Raw genomic sequence first — 23,077 nt, 5'->3', positions numbered from 1 at the left:
TGACTATACAAATATTTTTCTTTATTTTGCAAGAATAATAATATAGAAAGAACGTACATCAACCCTTTTTAGGAGGGCAATGGGGCAAAGGATATCCCTGTCACTGACCAACCACTATCTGCCGAGATCAACCTCGTTCCCAGGGTCTCTCATCTTCTCGCCCCCTGGAACGAGAGAGGGCGGGAAGATGAGAGACCCTGGGAACAAGGTTGCAGTCGAGATGATTATAGATTGGCCAAATTCACGTAGACGAAGTGAACATTAAAAAAAAATGGAAAATAATTATATAATTTATCATATGGATAAAGATCACAACGAAAAATTTAATTGAGCGGGACAAAGCGGGTATTCCCGTTCTGGGCAGTCAATCAAACTCGTTTATATGGCCCTCTCTCCGAGGCCACCTCATCAATAAGTCTTACTTATAAAAGTGCGCTAAACTCAGGTAATCAAAGGCGACTCTTCTGTTGCTCTTGCTTTCTGAGCAGACGTCGAAGTATTTTTCCACTGGCCGACTTGGGAATTGTTTCTACAAACTCCACCCCGCCCCTGAGTTTCTTCTCTGGCGGAACTTTACTCGCCACGAATTGCTTTAGTTCTTCCGACGTTACGTCTCCACGACGAACCACGAACGCTTTCGGAAGCTCACCCGACACAAGATCGGGAATGCCGATGACTGCCACGTCGTTGACTTTTGGGTGGGAAAGTAATAATGCTTCGAGCTCCGCCGGCGGAACCTTAAAGGGAATTAAAAAAAAAAACATATTGCAAGGCTCGCTTTAAGCAACGTTGAACACAGCGGTCAATCGTCGCACTTGTAAAAGCATTGTAATGAATTAATAGGCGGCCTGTAATCTGGCTATCAGAATCAAGGTGTCATACAATATCAAGAGTTACAGACAACAGACCACACAAGCTAGTAAGTCACAGGATGCAACTTTCTTTGTAAAGCTCAAAACAGCAAGATAAATCAACCGGATACACGTTCTTGAATAAGCTTTGAGTTCAAGAAGTGTCGAGTTTCCCTTTTCCCTACTTTTATTTCCTTTCATGGAGTTTATGTGCGTCCAAATTTTCCTTCGCTTACTTTGCGAGACAACCTCGGCAGTTTGTTCTTTTAAGTTTTCCTTTAAAATTTGGCGCGCGACAGACCAGACTAGATCCCCTTCGCGCATGCCCAATGTTTGACGGCTGTATTGCGACATGGTATCTTTCCCGAGAACACCGCTGATAAAAAAGGAGGACCAAGGAAAATACTAGCACCAGGCATAATATATACGTCAATGAGGGTGGAGATAGTCTGCAAAGGCAAGTGAAGGGAAATTCATTTCATATACGTTTAAAAATTCTGCACGACAAAACAGTTGCAAAGATCAAAATTCAAAATACCTGGAATCCTCTGTACTTAATAAGTTCCTTTAGTCGATCAACAATAAAGAAATATTCATCCTCGTCATAATGTCCAATGTCTCCTGTGTGAAGCCAGCCATCCGCGTCAATTGTCCTCGCAGTGGCCTCTGGGTTATTCAAATAACCTAAAATATTTTTTAATATCACCAATGGTTTTCAGTTGTTAATGGAACTGATAAGATGTAAATGAATAAAGGCTGATAGTTTCTAAAGAAACTGTTTGGGGCTGCGTCGGTGGGGATAATGAAATAATTTGGATATATCAACAAAGTTGAAATGGTAAATTGGCCACCGTAACGATTACAAAAGCTGACGTTTCGAGCGATAAAATGTAAACCTTGTAATCACAGTTTTAATTTACCAAAAGGGCGCTTGAAGTTTCAATCGAAATAACATTCTGATCTAGTCAAGCGCGCGCTATTTACATTTTTCGCGTATTTAATATTCAAATGTAACGTAAGCTCTGACACGTAATTTGTAACGTACCTTAATATAAATTCAAATGTACAACCGTTAAATGCTCATTTGCAACTGAAGATGACATGAGAATGTCGAAACATGTCTTGTAAATTTAAACTCAAAGTTTTCGTTTCTTTTTTGAGAAATTACATTGTTAATTGAAAAATCTAGACGTTGAGAGCTTCGATACCTTTCATTACAATTGGTCCTTTAATGCATATCTCTCCGTCTTGGTTTGGTCCAAGAATCTTGCCACTTCCAGGATAAATAACCTGAGGAATGAAAATCATATTTATTATAAGTATAAAGAAAACAGTGGACAGCGCTGAAGGCGCGCTCTGATTGGCTATACCCAAACTCCCAAAATCCTTTGCTATTCACCTTCGAGCAACGCGCGCGGGATTTGCGCCCGAAAATATTGTAATCGTTGCAGGAATAAATGAGATAAAATCATCTTTTTATGCTATAATATATCACTAATAATAATGATATAATATCTCGTATAATAATAATCTTATAATATATCACTGTTTTAATTTGTACTTAAACAACTGTTCACCTCAGTGACAAGCGGTGGATATTTGCCTCGCCGCTTCGTGGCTCGGTAAATATCCGCCATTAGCCACCTCCACCTCGGTGAACAGTTGTTGACTAGTAAATAGCTATTACAATTATCCAATCTCATTCCAAGTCATTCTGGGCCAGTCACGACTTACCTTACATTCCATATTTGGAAGCAGACGTCCGATGGAGCCAACTTTATTTTTTTCCCTTGACCCCAGACCATGGGATGCGCAGGTCAGTTCTGTCATTCCATAACCTAGCAAAGAGACCAAAAAATCAGATAGAAACTTCACAGTAATTTATACGACACTGATCTCCACACGATAAAGAGTAACTTTCGGCGGCGTCGGTTATTTTAAGGCGGTTAATGCTGTCGATCGTTTGGAAGCTGAAAGCAAGAATTTACGAGACTACTTAGATGACTGAAAAAAGGCTATGTTATTCGCATTTGGTGAGATGCTATTTCGCGGAGTTCTATTTTCGCGATTTCAGTAGGCATAATATTAAAAAGGGGCATTCAATTTCGCAATTCAAAAGTTCTCAACTATATTTTTATAAGCGAAATCTTTACAAATTAACTTCATTTAAAAGTAGAAGAAACAAAGTAGAACTTACGAATAAGAACGGTTAATAAGTTGTGTATTTTGTCCATTCATTTCCTAGCATGCAATTGTTGTTTTTATAACACGTTGACGATCATTTTTATTCGGGGTCTTAGTTTCCCGATTTTTTTACAATCGCGGAAAACGCGAAATTGAAGACCCGCCAAATTAAGTAGCAATAAGGTGCATTCGAGCTGTCTTAACTCGGTCAATCGCCTGAAATTAATATATGAACAGTTACCGGAGATTTCTCTGTTGAAAACCATCACACGATTCTCTCCAAGAAACTAAAACGACACACGAAAAGACACGATATTTGTACCTTTGCAGGCTTCAAATATAAGCTTTCTCGTCGCTTCAAGGATCGGGAGCGATTTATCGTAACATCAATATGTTTGTTGTCGGTTCAAGCATGGGCCGATCAAATTGAAGAAAATTTAAGAAGAAAAAACAGAATGCTTACCTTGACGAACCATTAGCACACTTGGTATTCTCTTTGCAACATTCACTTCCAGGTCTCCACCTAGAGGCGCGGCCCCAGAGGTTATGACTTGCAGACTTGACAAGTCATATTTGTCTACCATGGGATGTTTGGATAAAAATAGCACCAGTGGAGGGACAAGAGGCGCCAAATTCACCTTTAAAAAAAAATACAAATTTGACCAGCATATTATTATTTCTCCTTACAATATCACCCCAGTGGAGGGACAAGAGGCGCCAAATTCACCTTTAAAAAGAAAAATACAAATTTGACCAGCATATTATTATTTCTCCTTACAATATCACCCCAGTGGAGGGACAAGAGGCGCCAAATTCACCTTTAAAAAGAAAAATACAAATTTTACCAGCATATTATTATTTCTCCTTACAGCATCAGCCCTTAATCACACATAAAGGTCACGAGAATGAGAGAAACGATCACCAACTAAAGAAGCTCTTGACTGTTAAACAAATTCTCCTTGTCAGCACCTTAGGAAATGTATAGAGAACTGTGGGGAGAATATGCATACTGACGGTTAGGGTGCAAAGAGTTAAAGGAGAACTTTCGTCATTTGATTCTACAACATCTACTTGGTTGATCAAGGAGATTGGATTGGGCTTAATACTTTAGGTTGCCATACGTATTGCGTGGCTGCAATTTTGTCAGACAATAAGGATGCAAACACGTTGGCCGAATTCATCTTCAGAGAAACATACAGATTTTCCGTAACCAAGTAAGAGGCTACTATGAAACCTCTCTTTGGGAGAGACGCTTTCGAAAATTCGTGACTTTCACCCACGTGACACCGCACTTGACAACGGTTGCTATCCGCCATTACTGTGCCCCTCGAGTGTAAACAAACAAAGAGATGTATTGTACTTTTACTGAATATGCATATGGTTTATTGTATAGTGGTTGGATGTACTTCTAAAAGCGGAAAAAATCGTCTTAGCTTTCATACAATACCCAAGATTGTATCGAGTCAAGGAGAAGAGCACGAAGAGCTCACGAGAGAGAGAAGAAGGCGCTGGATTTCAGCAATCAGTCGAGGGGATACAGAGACGAGGAGGATCCTCGACAGTGAACGAGTATGTGGGTTACATTTTGTCACCGGAAAAGCTGCAACCTCCTGGGATAGATATCACATCGACTGGGTGCCAACTCTAAACCTTGGAAAACAACAAGCGAAGCAACCTACAGTCAGTGAACACAAAGAAGTGAGTTTGAGGGCCGAAAGGGCCAAAGAGCGTAGGAAGAGAAACATCGAGCGTCAACAAATCGAAGCAGCTAAGAAGAAAAAAGAGCTGGAACAAAGTGGTCTCGCTGTACAAAACATAGATTTTGCCACTGCTAGCGCCTCTACTAACGATGTTTCAAGCTCAGACCCTCGTTCTGACGAGGCTTGTGGCAGTACAAGCTATGAATATTTTGACGGCAACGAGACAGAGAAGGGAACTCGAACGGTCGTCCATAACTTGGTTGATTGTTCTACTTCAACTGAGGACTTTGAAGTAGTTTCAGAGGGGAGGAGAAATAGAGGAATTCAGACATTAGAATTCGATTATTTGTTTAAGAACTCTGTGTATCATGCTCTAGACAAGGACTTCTTCCATTCTCAAGATAAAGTTGGCTTTTACACCGGATTGTCTTCATTTGAATTACTAAAGGTAGTTTTCGAACATGCAAGTCCGCACCTATCACGACGATCCAATTTAACCAATTTGAACAGCTTTCAAGAATTTATCCTAGTCTTGATGAAGCTACGGTTAAATGTACCTTTTCAAGATTTGGCATACCGTTTTGAGGTGTCCTTAACAAGTGTGTCATGAATATTCACCTCATGGATACATACAATGGACTCGAGGTTGTCTTGCTTCATTTATTGGCCAGAAAGGGAACAGCTATGGAAAACTATGCCCATGTGTTTTCAATATACCTTTGGTCGTAAAGTAACTGCGATAATTGATTGTTTTGAGGTTTTTATTGAGAAACCAACAAATCTTATGGCCAGAGCTCAGACCTTTTCTTCATATAAGAATCATAACACCGTTAAGATTCTTATTGGAATTACACCCCAAGGAACTGTCTCTTTTGTTTCTGAGGCTTGGGGAGGAAGAACCTCAGATAAATTTTTAACCGAGAACTGCGGAGTGCTAGGAGATACTGTAATGGCAGATAGAGGATTTACAATTTCTGAGAGTGTTGGGTTAAAGCAAGGAGAGTTAGTGATTCCTGCATTCACCAAAGGAAAAGCTCAACTAGACCCAGTAGATGTAGAGCGTTCAAGAGGCATACCCAATGTTAGGATCCACGTGGAGCGAGTAATAGGTTTGCTACAAAGGAAATACACTATATTAGAAGGTACATTCCCCACTAAATTCCTGAGTTGTGACCCGAATGGTCCCACAGAGAACCAGGTACCCATAATTGATCGCATTCTAAGAGTTTGTTCAGCCCTTGTAAAGTTTTGCCCATCAATAGTACCATTTGATTAGCTAGTTTTCAAAGGAAATTTTAGTGCTTTCTAAAATTATTTAGCTGCTGATCAAGTGAACTAAAAGACCAATGATAAATGTTTTGTTAACAAATAATTTTTTGTAAACAAGTGTTAATCACTTAAATTGAGAACACTTGTGATGTAAATGCACGTCTAGGATGGCAAATATCCAGCTCATAGTGATTGTGGTTTTAACTAAAAAGCAACAACAACAAAAATTGTTGGATTTTTTTAATCAAATATTTTTTAAATATTAAAAGTCAATATAATATTAAAAACAGGAACATTATTTTCAATATAAGGCAAAAGTATCCAAAAAAATAGCAATATTTTCTTATAAAAATAAAGTGCAGTGTTTGTGCTTAAATTCATGTCTTTGGTAAATTCTATGACAGAATTGTACAATTCTATGTATCAATGTGAATGAATTCACATTATTTTACACCAATAGACATGTTTAATGTTATTTATAAATTCAGAAATGGTCAATATATTCTTATGGAAATAAAGTGCAGTATGGGTCCTAAAATTCATATCTCTGCTTAATTCTATGACCAAAAATATACAATTTTAAATATATTGATGTAAATGATTTCACATTATTTTACACCAACAGAAATGTTTTGTTAGTTATAAAACTCAGTGATTTCTCCTGCATTTAGTTTTGCAAACAATTTAGCTGCAAAATAAGAATGAATAAATAGCACAAAATAGTGCTTATAAGGATAGTAAACAACAGATTGCACCATTTTGTATTACAAGTGTTTTGTGGATAGCTAAATGGCTGCATTGTTTGCACTCTATTATACAAAATTTATCAAGAAATTAAAAGGATGGAAACATGCTAATTTTCCCATCTTTGAGACATGATAATAAGTGTGAACGCATTCTGGGAATGTCAAAAGTAAAGTGACTTGGATCAGTAGCAAAAGCTAAACATGTGGCAAACGCAATAGAAAAAACCCCACAGTCACTACCATTGTTCTGTTCCTGAACAGGTACAAAGTCTAGACTGATCAAATTTCCTCCTAAGAGGTCATTGGTCTGTTCCTCTACTTCTTGACTAATTACATCATGATATTAACTATCATACAAGTGAACATATCCAAGTTGACATCCCAGTGAGCAAACACAGACCCAGTGATTGCTTCCAGTGTGTAGAATCTGAATAAATTCACTAGACACTACATCAAAGTTTCTGACTCTTCCAAGAATTGGTCTTTGTAAGCCCTCAATTGCTGGGTTAACTTCCTTTATCAGGACTTGAGCATATTGGATGATGTCACCAGTAAGCCATCCGGCAGGATTACTAATGATGTCATAATCTGAGTTGTTTAATTTAGCCAGAATAGCATACTTGTCAACAGAACCAGAACTAGTTGACACTTGTGTAATTTTTATTTCATCCTCACTATCATCATCATCTGATAAGTCTGATGCTGCAGGTGATTTAGGAGTTGTAGAAGTAGAAGTGGTAGGTTTATCACGAAGCATTGTTTTGACCTTTTTTCCTCGGCATATATTACATAGCCATGTTGTCTTGGAATTGCTGGGCATTCTTTCAAATCCCAAGCATTTCACATGGAAAAAATTTCCACTGCTGCAGTCTACATCGTGGCACTCAATGAGTCTATCGGTCATGGCTGCTTTTCCATTACAGACACAAATCGTAGTCTTTAACATAGCGGCTTGATTTACTTGAGATGGTGCAACTTTGCCCTTGGCCCTTTTTTTGAATTGTGGTAGTTTACAGCAGTGAAAGCAGTACCATTGCTTTGGCATTATCACATTATCTAAGGAGAGGCATTTAGTGTGGAAGTGCCTATGTGGACAGTTAGCATTGGTACAGGATACAATGTCATCATTGGGCTGTCCTCTACAGAAACATATGGCATTATCATTAAGTTTGCTCTCATATAGATCACACCGTCTGGTGTACCATCTTCCAAGCATTTCTGGAAGAATGCAAATTCTCCAAAATGTTTCTAACTTTTTCATAACGCTGCAATGAGTGCCCTGGGTCAGGGTTGACTCTGTCACACAAAACATGTGAATTCCCATCAGAATCAATGGCAAAAACAACAAACTCACCATATTTTCGATCAGACAATGTAAACAGCTGCTGCTGTACTTGATAGTAATAGTTATGGGATTTCTTCAACTTTAATACCCCATTCATATTTTCGAGGAAAGAGCTTGCTTTCAGGCTATATTCTTGGAGGTCACCATTTGTGACAGAAATGGGACATTTAACTTCACCGCAGCCCAATCCACAGCAATCACACGATACCAAAGAATCTGGTGTAGCATGTATAAAAGGAAAGTCTTTGTTTATGAAAATTCCACATCTCTTAATTTGAAAGTTGGTATGTAGCGATTTCATGTGGTGTTCATAAGTTCTGATAGCTTGTTCCTCGTATTTACATCCATGTTTTTTGCCTTGTTGTCTATTTTAAACAGATGCGGATAGCAAATAGACTGAATACGACTTTGAGAAGGTTGTGCGAGATTTCCATGGAGCACAGCACCACAGACAGAGGCCCCAATTCTACCTGCACGATGCCTAAAAAATCCTGCACCTTTAGCTTGAGTACGCGTGTCTTCTCCGATGCTGTTGATTTCTTCGTCTGAAATGTTTATTTTAACTTCTAAACATTTCCGTAAAAGCTCGAGGTATTTTAGCTCTAAATTACTTGACTCGTAAAGATCTGTTAGAACTGGGATGTTTCTGCTTTTTGTAATAAACTGATCAGCATATGGGTTGATTAAACTTAATATTGAAGCCTTTGTTTCACACCGATTCAGCTTTTTATAAAATTCCGACACATCCTCTGCTGAAACGCTAGGTTTCGTGTTCTTGTTCGCTGCGGCTCCAACAGTCAGTCGAGTTTGATTGTAGAATCCATCAGAAGATTCAATGTTATTGTCAAGTTTTTCTTTCAACTTTTTAGCTGAAGAAAAATAAATTTCTTTTGCCCTTGCATAGGTAACATTACTTACTAACATAAGTTGGAAGAAGCCATGAGCATTTTACTTGCGTACAAGCCAACTTTCCGTTGATTCGAGTCCAACATTCGATATAAATAAAACACTGGCAACGTGTGAGCACGATTCAGCAAGACCTGCCTTACAGCCCAGGCAATGAGCGGGGAAAATTCTTCCACCTTTTCCTGTAATAAGCCAGATATCGACGAGAGGATCATTCATACGTTGTGAATGTCGGACTTTGGCGACGACTACATACTTATCAGAAACAATTCTTCCCTTCACGGACGCTACAAAACCAGAGACCACTTGGTTGTATGCTTCGAGACTTTTGTAGTTCTTGAACTGGTCGTTAGTATAATGACTTGTTTCCAAAACCAAGAAACTAAACAGGTCCGACTGCTCTACTGGCGGTAAACACTCAGGATTAAGCTCTTCGTCTGGAATAGTAGTTGGATCGATGCCGATTTTTTCAATTTTCTGGATGTAACGATTCTTCATATTACCCTCTAGTGATGAAGCATATTTCGACAATACTGGAACTGACATTTACAGGTCTATAAAAGCACTTTTCAACCAGAAAATTAAAAAACACTACAGAAATGGCATTACTTTGTAATAGGCCGTGAACAGAGACAGCAGACAACAAGAATAAAAGCACGTGTAGTTTAATGGCGAACTGAAACAGAAGATCAAAACAAGCCTGCCAAGACTGACGGGTAACATGCGTGACGCGTGACGGGCAACAACTTTACATACATTTCCCCACTGCTGAGGGGCACAGTAATGGCGGACACTGTAATTGGATATGCCTGTGACCTCACGTGAAAGTCAAGAATACCACCAGTGGCAGACGAGAAGCGTTGGTGATCATTAGAACAAAACATATAATACAGAAAAAATAAAAAGGAAAAGTAGCAATCCAAGTTAAAGTGTTAATGGGAAAGAACAGGAAAGTTATTGTCTTAGTAATTATTACAGCCTGTGTAAACAATGGTAAGGCAAAGCCTGTACACGAGGCTATTGGCCCAAACAGCCACAGCTTATCCCAGCTCCCCTGTGGCATGAATCGACCAGGAGTATTACTACCCCCTACCCCCTTGGATGGGATGGCAGTCTTCTGCAAGGTTACCCCGCCAACATTTTATCAGGCTTCCCTGATAATTGCTGACCTACCGGGGGAAGAGAGGCACTGTACACAATACATTTATCCGGCCAGGGGTCCGTTTCTCGAAGGCCCCGGTAATTTAACAGTCCCTTAAAGCTGTTCTGTTTTCATTCACGATAGAGGTTTTAAAAGTTTGAAGAATTACAAAATAAAACTAGCAACTTAAGAAACAAAATGGGTTGGTTAGGGTGGTAGAACCTGCTTCGATGTTCGTTAACTTTGTATTTACAAATGTGGCTGCGGGCCCGTTAAGTTACTGGGACTTTCGAGAAACGGGCTCTAGGTCTCGAACCCAGACCTCTCACCACTAGGTAACTGCGTCTCGCACTGGGTGAATATTTTGCCCGGGAGGGGGCCAGCTGACGAGCGAGGCCCTTGGAAGGGTACTATGGCTTGACTTTACTGTTGACACCACCAACCATACAAGCTAACTAAACAAGGATTAACTTGACTCTCGTTACGTAAATCAAAACAGAAACCAACCTTGTAGTCTTGAATGCTGCGAAGAAATATCTCTGGGTCAAATCTTGAAAGGAAGACCACCTTGTCCCCTGAATAAAGGCTCAGGCCCATAATAACCGTAAGGCCATACGTGTGAAAAAAAGGCAGCACATTTAACATTGTTCTTACTACCGGCGAAGGCCCTTCCCTAGTCAGTAGACATAATTCCGCTACTTGGTTGTAATGCGTAATAATCACACCCTTAGAAATACCGGTTGTGCCGCTTGAAAAAGGCAAAGAAACTGCATCCTCTTTTGGGTTGATTTTGACATTGCTAGGAAAAGCTGTCCCATCGTCTAAAAGAAGGGATGCAATCGACTCATAACCTTGCACCTCGCCAATAACAAAAACAGAGCGGAGTTCTTTTAACACGCCGGCCTTGAACGCCTTCTCTGCAAGAGAGGGCATGGTGATCAGATATTTTGCCCGGGATGTGGTTAGCTGACGAGCGAGGTCCTGGGGAGAGTATTGTGGATTGACTGTGGTGTTCACACCACCGAGCCGTGCCACACCGTGGAAAATGATCGGGTATTCAATCACATTCGGAAGATAAATGGCCATCACATCGCCCTTCTGAAATCCTCTTCTGGCCAGAGCAGAACTAATTCGATGGGTGAGGTCTTTGATTTCATTGAACGAGAGCGATCTTCCTGACTCTCCGTCAACCTGACAGAGGAGAGACAAAAACTTGATCAAATTCAAATTTAAAGAGTTAAGCAAGTAATTAGCAAAGAAAAGAAATGAAAAAGAAAAGAAAAGAAAAAGAAAAGAAAGAGAAAAGAAAAGAAAAAGAAAAGAAAAGGAAAAGAAAGAGAAACGAAAAGAAAAAGAAGAGAAAAAGAAATGAAAAAGAAAAAGAAAAGATCTTCGACTTGTTGTGGGTTACGCTGCTGTACCCTAGCTTCCAGGGCTTCTCTTTCCCCTAAGATCCTAAAGTATGACCTCAACCCTGATCTAAATGGGTTGTCTGAATGATGAACCCTGAAGGAGGGAATGGAGAGGGAGTAGTGAGTGAAGGGAGGTAGGGGGGTAAACCTTGGTCCAGACCTTTCGCGGCCAGGCGGTGGGACGTTTCAGTTTTAGTTACACGTACAATCTGGGTACAAAATTCGGGTGATAATCTCTTGATTCGAAGGTGCCCTCTTCATGCCTACAGCTTGTACTTCAGTTAGTCTGAAGCCAGAAGGTGTCTAACAGAGTAGATTAGATTTGAATAAGACCTAAAAGAGGAAAACTAAAAACCCTGGTAAGTAACAAAGAAACTTTGCAACGGTAACTAACTAAAAATAGACTGATTTGGTATTATTAGATTTTCATTGCTGTCGTCAAACCTAACTGATACACAATCAAGGTATATCCAGATTTCGCCTACAATAGTTCGGGAAAGTTCTCAGAGTTGTGGGCTTTGCAGTTTGGAAGATCTATTCCTCGTTTTTACTTTTACCTCGCACGCAGTTTAAATGGCGGCAAGAGAACTTTGACGTGTGTCGAAAAATATGGTTGCATTGTGTGACAATCGGTTAAGCCGCTGAATTGAATATATGGGTAAATATATGCTAATTTGCAGCAAGTTAATAAATCCTTCCCTGTCTCATTATGGCAGATATTTCATCAGCAAAAAAACCATCAGAACCATTCCATCAAACCAACTTCACTATTCTACAATGTTTCAAAATTTCTGGCTTCTCGAGTCTTATGTTTCAGACCAAGATGGCGTGACAGCTAAAACAACCAGCTGTAGATACGCTTGAGCGTGCATCGAGTCTGCCCAAGAAATTGACGCTTTCTCTCGTCCTAAATATGTTTGATGCTACAAGAAAAGAAAATTCCGTTGTGGTTCACGGCAAAGGATAAGATCTCACATAAATCGATGAAATTTGAGATTAATTTCTCCGCAAACTTGTGAGGTCCGTAACCAGCCGCTTTTGATTTCTCCGGCCGAGAAACAAGCCTAGACTCCTTACTTCAGATTGCGACAGACTCCAGACTGGAGCCTGTACAAACGTACCGTATGGTAAAATCTACAAATATTTGCGAAGGTATCCGACTTATCCTCTTCCGATGGTCCCAGTCCGCTAGCGGTGGGAAAAGTCGATGCAAGCGTTCATAAAATGGCTCAGAAATAGCAAAATATTGACAGGGTACATGATATGTCGCAATACTCGATCACATTTACGCTGTACTTCGAGCCGCACTCGTTCACCAGGTTTTTTGCTTGCATGTAACCGAAAATCTACTTTTGAAATATGAAATCACGAAACCCAGAAATTAAGAAATGTAATTATTCAACAAAGAAAGAATTCTTACAATAGCTGCCCTGTCTCCATATTTGTCAAACTTCGAGAACACGAAATCCGGCCATGATATGTTATCAGGGATCTGCAGGTCTGGATACTTGCTTCTCAATATCGGCATCCTCGCGTTGATTTTCTCGTCTAACTTTTTAGCTGTGAACAGTTTTGTAGGAAGAAAGAGAGAAAGGACTCGTAAGCTGCGATGTAGCCTCGACTGCCTCGTGATGCCGAGGAGCCAAAACCGGTCATGTGATAAGTTGATGTATAGTCTGTCACGCAGGACGAAAATGTAACGCATGTATAATTATTACGCATTCGAGGATCGTTTTGTGATTCCAGGGTAGATTGGTTTCGTTGGGTTAGAAACAGAACATCATTTTATACTTTTCTTGGACTGTTGATGTGAACCAAGTGGACAGTATAACGGAGTTTGTTCTTATATAGAGGTCTAAAGGGTAAACAGCGTTCTTTTAAAGTATAGTTAACCGTGCATATTCTCTCAAGCGGTGAGTGAGTGGGCTAGGTTACGAGGAGGCATCATGGAATTAAAGATAAAACGATAGCTTGTACGGAACGTTGATAGTTTTTTCGATCTTCGAAACTAAGCAGCGACCTCGTGGCCAAGAGCACATAAAGACCTCTTCTATTATTGCACCATCATGGAGGATGTATAGTGTAAATAAGTCTATCTTGCCTATAGTGCTATGGCCGGCGGCACCAGGGACATTGATCCTAAGTTATATTTGTGCTTCAGAAGTTGATGACTGATACTTTGCTTGTATTTAATGTCTCTTGTTCATGCAGAGGAAATGGATTCCTTCACTGAATCATCAACACTCGTCTTCATTTTGTCTTAGATACTTTGGTTTCCTATGTCAGGTATCCTAATACAACATGATTGAGATGTAAGGGCCTTCGGTTTGGTTTCCAGATAATCGCCTGGTTGGTAGTTCTGGAAAAAAAGTGACCACAACTGCTCAAAATTTCCTATTTTTGTAACGCCTATTTTATTTTAACTCACAAATGAGATAGTTGACGTAGCTTCACAAACATTATAATTACAAAAAGCTTAACGTAGTAATGGACATCATATTACTAACGACCTTTCTTAGCCTCAAGTTTCTTGAAATGCATGAAAAACTCTCTGTTCGCAGTTTCATAGCTTTTATCCACCTGGCTGTTTTCATTCCTCTCAGATACGTTTTCGCAAAAGATAAGTTTACTTAACAGTAAAGAACAACGAGTTTTAACATTTGTAGAAGACAAATTATTGAAATATGCATGTTAGTGTTAACTTTTGTTTTTTCCTCTAATATTCGAATGCAGTTTAAAATAGTAGACATTGGTGCAGGAGATACATGTCATTCGCTCTACAGCACTAATTAATTTACCGGTTTACAAATGCTAACCTGACAGATACTGTCTCATCTCAACTGTCTAAGCATATTGTTCTCATGATGCAGCCACTAAGCGAGTGTGATATACAATACACCTCCTATTTAGTAATCAAAATTAACCAAAGACTGCATCAGAAGTGAGTGCCGTACTTTCTGGGCGTAACTTTCTAAGATGTAGAAATGAAAATGGCCGAAAAATTTAAAAGGGACAGCAAGGTTGAATGATCCCGATTAGCTAGCCTACGATAATTGAAGCACGTCATGACTACTACGTAACGTTTTACCGCCCTCAGAGGGCAATCATTACAACTGTAACATTGAAACGCATTGATTTATTGACTACTGTACTCCTATATACAATTATTATACTCTTCATTCCATTTTGCTGATGGAACACTCTCTGGTTCAGCCGATGGCGTGCTGATGTTCAGAGGGCCGTGTTTAACTGAAAGGGAAGAAGTATAGAATCATCTGCAATATCCCAGTCACATGACCTCAGAGTACATTAGGAATGATATCGAGGAGAGTAAAAAGAAACAGTAGGTATTGTTCCGTTAATTATTTAGAAATGCACGCCAAATAAATAATAAATAAATAGATCAACAGAGCAAGTAAATGGTGTGGTGTATAGCTCAATGAATGGGGAAGATGAAGAGAGGGACAGACGAACTGACCGACCGACGGATCTACCTGCGCTACATATATTGATAATAGAGAGATTTAGCAGACGGTATTTACGCGAAACGTGAACGGCAAAGAGGACCAAGTGACCTTGTTTTTCCCGCCATTATTCATGTTTGCCGGTGGCGCTTTGACGTTTCTTTGTAAAAGAAAGAAATGATTGTACGTCAAGGTAAAAGATGGACCATTTTGACAAGCGGCGGCCAGCTCTCGATTGTCAGAAAAAATTCAAATTCTCAAATTTATCAAAACATTTCGTTGCACTCACAGAGACGTTTGTTGATTCAAAAAACCCGGAAGGAGCCAAACATCGCGGGAAAATGGCCCCTGTTTGTGTCTCGCGGTCACACTTTGCTACTCGGCGGTGCTTGCGGTTTTTTTTTACGTTCGAAGTTTGCTCCAGTGATTGTGTTGTATTCGCGCCGTTGCCTCCACGGTCTTCTTGGGACAGAGAGAAACTCATGGCTCCACTTTCGTTTGCACAGGCTGCAATAGAAGTTTTTCCAATCATACCGGTCTGAAGCTGTGTTTTAAGCAAGTTTTTTCCAACAAAACCACGAATGTCGCCCTGTAACTCATTCAAGGGAAGAAGCAAAGCCAAACAGCACGAGAAGGACCACTGTGGGTTCTTGCGCCACTCTTTAATGTATTGATATACGTATAACAAATATTGGACTGGGGAATAAATGAAAATAATCAAAAAATATTATTTACTAACATGAAGAGAAAAGCTTAGTGTCACTTAATGGTCGCTTTCCTAATCAGTATCAAAAAGCGGGCATTTCCAGAAGCAAAAATGTTACACTCTTCCAGCTAATAGGGACCTTAAGCAGTCAGGACGGCAACGCCAAGGAAGACGTTGATTAAAAAATTAATTTCTACTTTTAATTAGAATTTCGAAAATGGCCGCATGTGTTTTCCGTCTCATACGGCGCCACACTTCAGGCTTTAGCATAACGTCTCGCAGTAGCGTTGAGTTCCAAATGGAAATCAAAATAATTTGCCGTCGCGCTTTCCGTTCGCAGACGACGCAACATTTGATGATTTCACGTTGTTTTGATCTGCAAAGGACGGATAAGAAATCTACGAAGTTTTAAAACGCTCGTGCTCAGCTATTGTTATGCCAATAAGATCTTTTGTTTTTCCGGCACGTCGTCGTTTCCGTCGCCGCCGTGGTTTGCTTAAGGTCCCTCTTGCTTTTTACTGAGATACTAATACTAAGCCGAGGGCGAGCTTAGAGAAAATAACAGTGGTAAATGTAACCTTTGATTAGCTTTAATAGGTGCATTTACTTATCATGAACAAGCTGGAAGAAGGTGAGAGATATAAGGATTCAAATCTTTCATGCGTGCCAGCTATTTTACAAATATATAATACTAGTACTCACCCACGAGAAGTCCAATCACGAGAGTATTTGCTCCAAGAATCAGTATCTTCATTGCAATGGCATCCATGTGTTTATCCACTGCGCCCGATATATTCTCTGCTGGAATTCTGCTCACAGCACCGATACCCAAGTTAACAACTGTAACGGCGAGAGAGGTCGCCATTAATCTGTTCTCGAAAGGGTCCTCTATGGGTTTCATCCAGGAGAAATAAATTCCATACATACCAGCCACGACCCAGGCCAGACCAATGTAGGATCTGCTCTGTTGACCCACGAGAATAAGGCCAGATGTAAGAATTACTTTCCGTGACATTTCAACCAGTTCCCAATACCAGGTAGGTTGTTTGTAATTTTCGAAGAGAAAACGTAGACCTTCAACCATTTCGGTGCCTACACCTGAACCATCACCATCTACTGTGGTTAGTACTGCTCGCTGGTGCCTCCAAAGGGTGATGAATGAAGCAGCAAGTAGGGAAAATAGATACACGGTGGAAACGTAAGCTGCAATCAGCAAGTGGTTATATGTTGGACCTTGGCAGTTTACGCTGTAGTCTGCTCTAAGATATTCGTTGCACAACTCTTCATTCTTGTCATTGCAGAGTTTACGGCAAGCAAGCGGCAGAACACTGGCTGTCTTGGAAAACGTACTCAAGTAACCCACATATAAAACGAAAAAGAGATTTTTGTACACAACTTCTTTCATTTGTGAGGTTTTGGCTGATTTTTCCTCGTCTTCTAAGCCTTTATTACCAAAGATAATCCTCTTGCGAATACCATAGATCAAACCAGAGGCGGCAATGGCAATTGCATTCAGTGACAAGATCACAAACAAGTCTCCAAATGCATTCATATGCAATCCTGGAAAAAGGCAGTGGACAGGTGCTATCTGGAGCAAATTTATCTGTAGTATTCCTGAGTACTTTGCAACAAATTTTAACGAATCTGGCCAGTTAATGTAAGAAAAGACGTCCAGCAAGCCATGAGTGACTTGGTAAAATCCTATCAAGATCTTAAGTTTGGATAAGAACTTGTCCATAACATCGAGATCACGATCCATTGCAAGCCTTCTTTTCCTTTTCCATGCCAACAGAGAAAATGTCACCAATAAAATGACAGCAACAAGAGACAGCTGTCCCGCGATCCACGATTTTGATGGGCATTTTTTGCAAGCGTGGAATTGCTTGTAGTATCCAGAGCTGCAAACGGCACAAATTGGCCCTTCGTATCCATCCGCACATAGGGAGTCTAATCCACCTTTACAAGACTCTGGTACTTGGCATCTGTACGGCGTTGGAATTGCATGAGGATACTTCACGGAATCCTCATCTAATGCTGGTAGAGGTGCCTTGAGATTTTTTATAAAATCTTGATAATGACGTTTGTAAGAGTCGTTACGCCACTTCCACCAATAACCAGGTTTCAAAGAGGCATATTCTTCTCGGCACACAAGTCCATTTCTGCCACATTCCTGACATCCCTCAAATAAATGGGTTCGGTAATGACCTTCCAAGCATGGACAGGCTCGATAGCCAGCAAAATAGTCAGTTTCGGTCCCTAACAAGGAAACAAGTCGCTTTGTGGTGATAAAGTTTTCGATTAAGTTCCGATTGCTCAAAACCCTGGTATAGGACTTAAAAGCGCAGCGCAAATAAATCATGTACTCATTTGAGCTGCTATGCTTTGTAGACCACGTGGTCATGCTTTAAAGTTCAAGGTATTTGCCTTCTTCCACTTTTTTTCCACGCTCTCTCCACAGCTTTAAAGGTTAGGTTTTTGTTTTCTAACTGATTTTCTTACCCCACATTTTCCCCACATCTTCTAGAGACTGAAGTTAGTTTGGCAGGTAGTGTACTATTCATTTGATAAAGGCGGCCTTAGCTCAGCCCATTGTAAGGAGCTCGCGAAAAAGAAAAATCAAACAAAAAACAAAAACATTTTCTGGGATAATAAATATAGAAAGGGCTTCCGAGACTCATTTTCCGATTCATATTTCAAAACTGTCAACATTTTGACCAAAGAGACGTTGTCAACCACTAGAAGGCTACAGGAATCTCATTTCAAATTCTCAACGCTAGACATAAGACTTAAATGAATCAATCCTATAAGCATATCCATTGTACCTACTTACCCTCAGGACACGTCTTACAATCTGAAACTGATTTTCCCGGTTTTTTGTCGAATGCAACGAAGGACCCATTTGGACATTTCATGCAGCTGTCCGCCACGAAAGCGAGGCTATCAGAGTAAAATCCACCTAAACAAAAAAAAAAGTATAAAAAAATTAAGTAGGATGACCTTCTAAGATGGTATTACGATCTTGTTGTTAAAAGCCGGGTTAGTCTGGATATTCAAGTTCCATGTGGCACATCCTGATAAACGTGATATTAAATGTTATATTGCTCCGAGTTTAATAATCTGATCTTATGCGATCGACTCAGTGAGTTTGCTTTTGTTCAAAGGAGATTTCGTTGATTATTCGACTAATATCAATTACGGTTACAAACGAAACAGTACCATTTAGACAGTTTAGTTTAAGTTATAATCAGACAGAAAGCCGGTTCGTCCAACACAGTAACACAGAAGATAAGAATATTGTTTACCTCAGATGACACTGAAATGATTTAAATTTCATTATTGCGCGCTAGTTTTCCAGGCATTTCAAAGTGCGGGGCTTTCGCCGTCTGAATAAAGCTGTTTGCAATCGAGTGTAACATACCTGGTGGACAGTCTACGCAGATTTCCGTATTTGTTTTTAAAATGGTCGTTAAAGTTCCCAAGGGACAAGGCAGGAATATGGCATGGTCATTGTCAGTCGTTTTTCTGAATCCAAGTCCATTTAGAAAAAATGTTAACCTCCGCGTTAATTCGTTAGAGGGGAGTTTGATTGCTTCATCAATCGATTCTAGAGGATTCCTGAGGACAAAGAGAATGCATATTGAATAAATTGGAGATAAGCTCATTGTTGCTCATACTCGCTGTCACTCATACTTACTGTTTAAGATTCCTTATCTTTACCTTTAAACAATAACAAAGAAGGACGCACAGCAAAAGTACCACAGCTTTAAAAAAATTCGTAGCCTATCATCCCTAGAAGATTTGTTTCGAAAATCATCGGCCTACAACCGTCCGAAAAAACTTTTTACACAAAACATATGAAAAGTACTATGAGCCCATTTTTGCATTCGGGATCCTAAGATGTCGTAAAAACCTTTTCGTACTGACAGATATAAGGTGTGCTGCCCGGTGCCAGACGAGTAATTATAATATATCACTCTAGGGATTCTGCTTAACAAAATTCTGCAATGAAAAGACATCAACGTCTCGATGAACAATGTTGAAAATAGTAAAATATCTGTACTACATGCAAATTTTGAGAAGCGAAAGTATGGCCTATATATAACGTATCAGAGTACAAACACTGGGTAGAAATTGAAAGTACTTCAAAAGGAAAAGCCTGTTCTCGATCCTTAGAATAAGTAACAAATCACAATGCTTGCAGACATCAATAAAAGTTAACTTTCTTCACAATGTATACAACTCCGTTATGATATGACACATTTTCAAGAAGCAATACGATCGTTACTAAACGTTGCCGTTCGTCTGTTCAGTAGTCGAGTGCTTTTTTATCATTTAAATTGTTTTTGACACTTGGTGTGTCTTCTATATGCATGCATCTTAGAGGACTCCAAAATTCAGTTAGAACATTTGCGAGTCTTAGACACTAGAAATTGTGTTTGGTAACAAGTAATCAATTACTTGAGTTATAATAAGGAACGTGGTTAATGCGAATGCGAGCATGGATAGAAACAGAAAATATATCTCATTAATATGGAAAGCAAATACTTACACAAGGTAGCTCAATCGACCGAAGAGTGGCCTTTCTAGCTATTGCCGTTTGCAACTCGTGTAAACAATACAATAAAATACAACACTTTATTAATTCTCCCCAAGGGGTTTTTCAGAATTAATTTACAATGTGTGTATAATATAAACGTGCTCCTGACTTATTCTAGCTGCCTGAAGTTACGTTATATGGTAAGGATGCGTTACATTCTAAAATCGTGTTCTTGGGTGCTTGAAAAGGAGTCAGAGATCAGCGTTTTTAATTTTGTCCTTTGAAGAAATCTATTGTTGAAAAAAAGCAAACAGACAAAGAAACAGTATAAAAAATCATTAAAAGACACACACAAAAAAAGATGATACATAGGACAGACACATTCACCAGATTCTACCGCGGGAAAACTTGAGGCCTTCAGCAAGCCCCTAGCGAACCTCTCCCCGACTCGTGTCCAATATCCACGCGAGAGAAACGTACCTCCCGTGGCGCTAATGATAAGACCCAAACAACAACAACAACAAAACAACAAAACGAAAAAAACAAACAAACAAAAATTAAGGCCTGCTCGCAAGTTAAGACTATGCTTACTGCCTCTCCTTCGTCAGAAACAAAATCAAAATTTATTCAGGCATTGCTTGTTGCCGCAAAAATATCATTCCACATGGCTTTGCTATGGAAAGCGAACCGAAACTCTGTTTTGTCTCCGTTAGCCTCTGATAATAAATATTTCTCAGTATTCGTCCTTCGAACATGTGAAGGTGAAAGAAGATAAAGCGAAGCGGGCTTTCACGTGGCCATAACAACGCGGGCTCTGTTGAAGTCCTACATGTACTAGCTTTCCTAAAATGTAATAAATTCCAAATGTAATAACATCTGATCTGAAATGCAATAAAGTCCTAAATGTAATCAACCTCCCATGCAATTAATTGACTGCACTAGTGCATTGTGATTATGGTGGACATCCACTTTGAGGTGTTAAAGTAACAGCTGTTGCACCACAACTCCTCTGACCAGTACTCATGTCACATTGCGGGCTCGCATCTGACGGCATCAAATGACAGCTGGCAAAACAATGAGTACACTGACCAATACCTCCATATATCTCTGGCTCAGACTCGTAAGTAGAATAGATTTTGGAAAAATGCGATAGCGCTATACTTGTGTGATCAGTGATGGAGGTACAAGTCATAAACTAAATTACAAACTTGGACAAGGGAGTCTGCAGACTTGTAGGTCGGACAATTCGCAGGCTTGGACATACATTTTTCGCTTTTCCTTTCTTGACTAAACCTTGTTGGCATGCACATTTTGTTACCCAGTTCGGACCTTGGGACAGCTCTCTAGAGAGTTATTGTTTTCAAATTCTCGAATATTTTCGCGATTATATGAAAAGAGACAAGATAATTTTTCTCCCCAAGAGAACATAATAGTTGGTTTGCAACCAAACTCCAGAGACACAGGTAAAAATTGTGAAAGGAACAAATGCTGGTGGACGAACAAATGAAGCTAATGAGATGTCTATTGTTTACGCCATTAACATGGCGGCAACGACGTAACGTGCAAACCACCTATTGGGGACAATTAATTTTGTATTCTTGAAATGTATGCAACAAATCCGACAAACGTAAAAGGTACAGCATGGGTCTGCATCAAATTATATACTCAGTGACTTACAATTAACAGGTGTAAATGAGAAGAAGCTGCTGACAAGCACATTAAAAATGGTTGTTTCTGTTCAAGGCTGTAAATGACGCCTGGTCCCCAAAAACTCGTGCAAAGATTTGCTCATTAACATTCTATTGATTGGTTGAGCTGATTTTGAAAAAATTCTTGAGTTCATTTAGCAACGAAGTTTTGATTAGTGATGATAAAAATAGTAATAAGTGCGAAAATTATTTCACAAGCCTTTGAAATATTTCCGGCAGTTTTCTTTGAGATCTACATCGAATGTAGCAAGATATTGATTCAACATGAGATTTATTGTTTTAGCCGTTATGGCTTTAACATTACCGGTATTATTGTGGGATAGGTCTGTGGCCCATAAACATCGTGAAAACTCTGAAGGGAACAGGAAACCCTCTGCTTAAGTAGACGATGTGTATGAGGCCCTGCTCGACCTTGTTGAAGGAAGGCGCAACCACCAGTGAAGGAACGGACGAGAGCAATTTGTGTAGCTGTTATGCGATACTGGAGAGCCGGCGAAAGGATATCAGTCAAAGAAGACCATGGTGATAAAGCCCTTTATTACGATGGGTGTCAAATGTTAAAATCACAAGAGGTGAACAAAGTAGTGGTTGAAGAATTTGAAAGGACGAAAGGATCTGGTGCGGGGAAGCTGGCTTCCTCTCTGAGGGACAACCTTTTTTGGGGTAAGCCGAGCTAAAACCAAGAGGAAGGAAATTGTAACGTACCTAAAAAGTAATCTGTGCGATAGCGATGGCCTCTCCCTCTTTTGGAACATTTGGCAGATGACGAGTTCGCTTGCTGGGACGACTATTAAACTCATATGGCGCGAGATGGGACCTATGGAGTTCAGATAATGCTGTATGCAGCTGTAAACTTGTACAAAATCGACATCCAAATAGTGTCTTCTCTAGGAAATGGTGAGCAGCATGTGGTCAGTCCGTCAGCAAGTGTTTCAGCACTAACGTTTGCCCTAAGGAGATCAGATAACGCTGTATGGAGCTGTAAACTTGTACAACATCGACATCCAAATAGTGTCTTCTCTAGGAACTGGTGAGCAGCATGTGTTCAGTCCGTCAGCAAGTGTTTCAGCACCTAACGTTTGACTTGGACATTTTGCTAAGAACCCC

General features: G+C 39.8%; 2 protein-coding genes and 1 pseudogene across 2 annotated transcripts; all 3 read right to left on the bottom strand.

The window, feature by feature from the left end:
• Positions 1-13,206, bottom strand: LOC111347170 (uncharacterized). The gene is made up of 7 exons (XM_088724733.1): positions 12,975-13,206; positions 10,650-11,333; positions 3,499-3,673; positions 2,586-2,689; positions 2,060-2,141; positions 1,390-1,535; positions 1-737 (listed from the first exon to the last, which is right to left on the bottom strand). Exons 1-7 carry the CDS (start codon positions 13,080-13,082, stop codon positions 450-452), a joined length of 1,587 nt encoding a protein of 528 aa, XP_088580859.1. The 5' UTR covers positions 13,083-13,206; the 3' UTR covers positions 1-449.
• LOC148728282 (uncharacterized) lies at positions 6,230-10,643 on the bottom strand (annotated as a pseudogene).
• A 753-nt stretch (positions 13,207-13,959) lies between the features above and the next one.
• LOC148728281 (uncharacterized) lies at positions 13,960-19,058 on the bottom strand. The gene is made up of 5 exons (XM_088724938.1): positions 19,027-19,058; positions 18,555-18,724; positions 16,427-17,980; positions 15,308-15,714; positions 13,960-14,803 (listed from the first exon to the last, which is right to left on the bottom strand). The coding sequence occupies exons 1-5, from the start codon at positions 19,056-19,058 to the stop codon at positions 14,786-14,788; spliced, it is 2,181 nt and encodes a 726-aa protein (XP_088581064.1). The 3' UTR covers positions 13,960-14,785.
• Between the last annotated feature and the right edge of the window lie 4,019 nt (positions 19,059-23,077).

The sequence above is a fragment of the Stylophora pistillata genome, chromosome 6 (assembly GCF_964205215.1).
Source record: "Stylophora pistillata chromosome 6, jaStyPist1.2, whole genome shotgun sequence".
NCBI lineage: Eukaryota > Metazoa > Cnidaria > Anthozoa > Scleractinia > Pocilloporidae > Stylophora > Stylophora pistillata.
The sequence above is the reverse complement of the archived record's forward strand: the minus strand, read 5'-3'. Positions and strand labels throughout refer to the sequence as shown.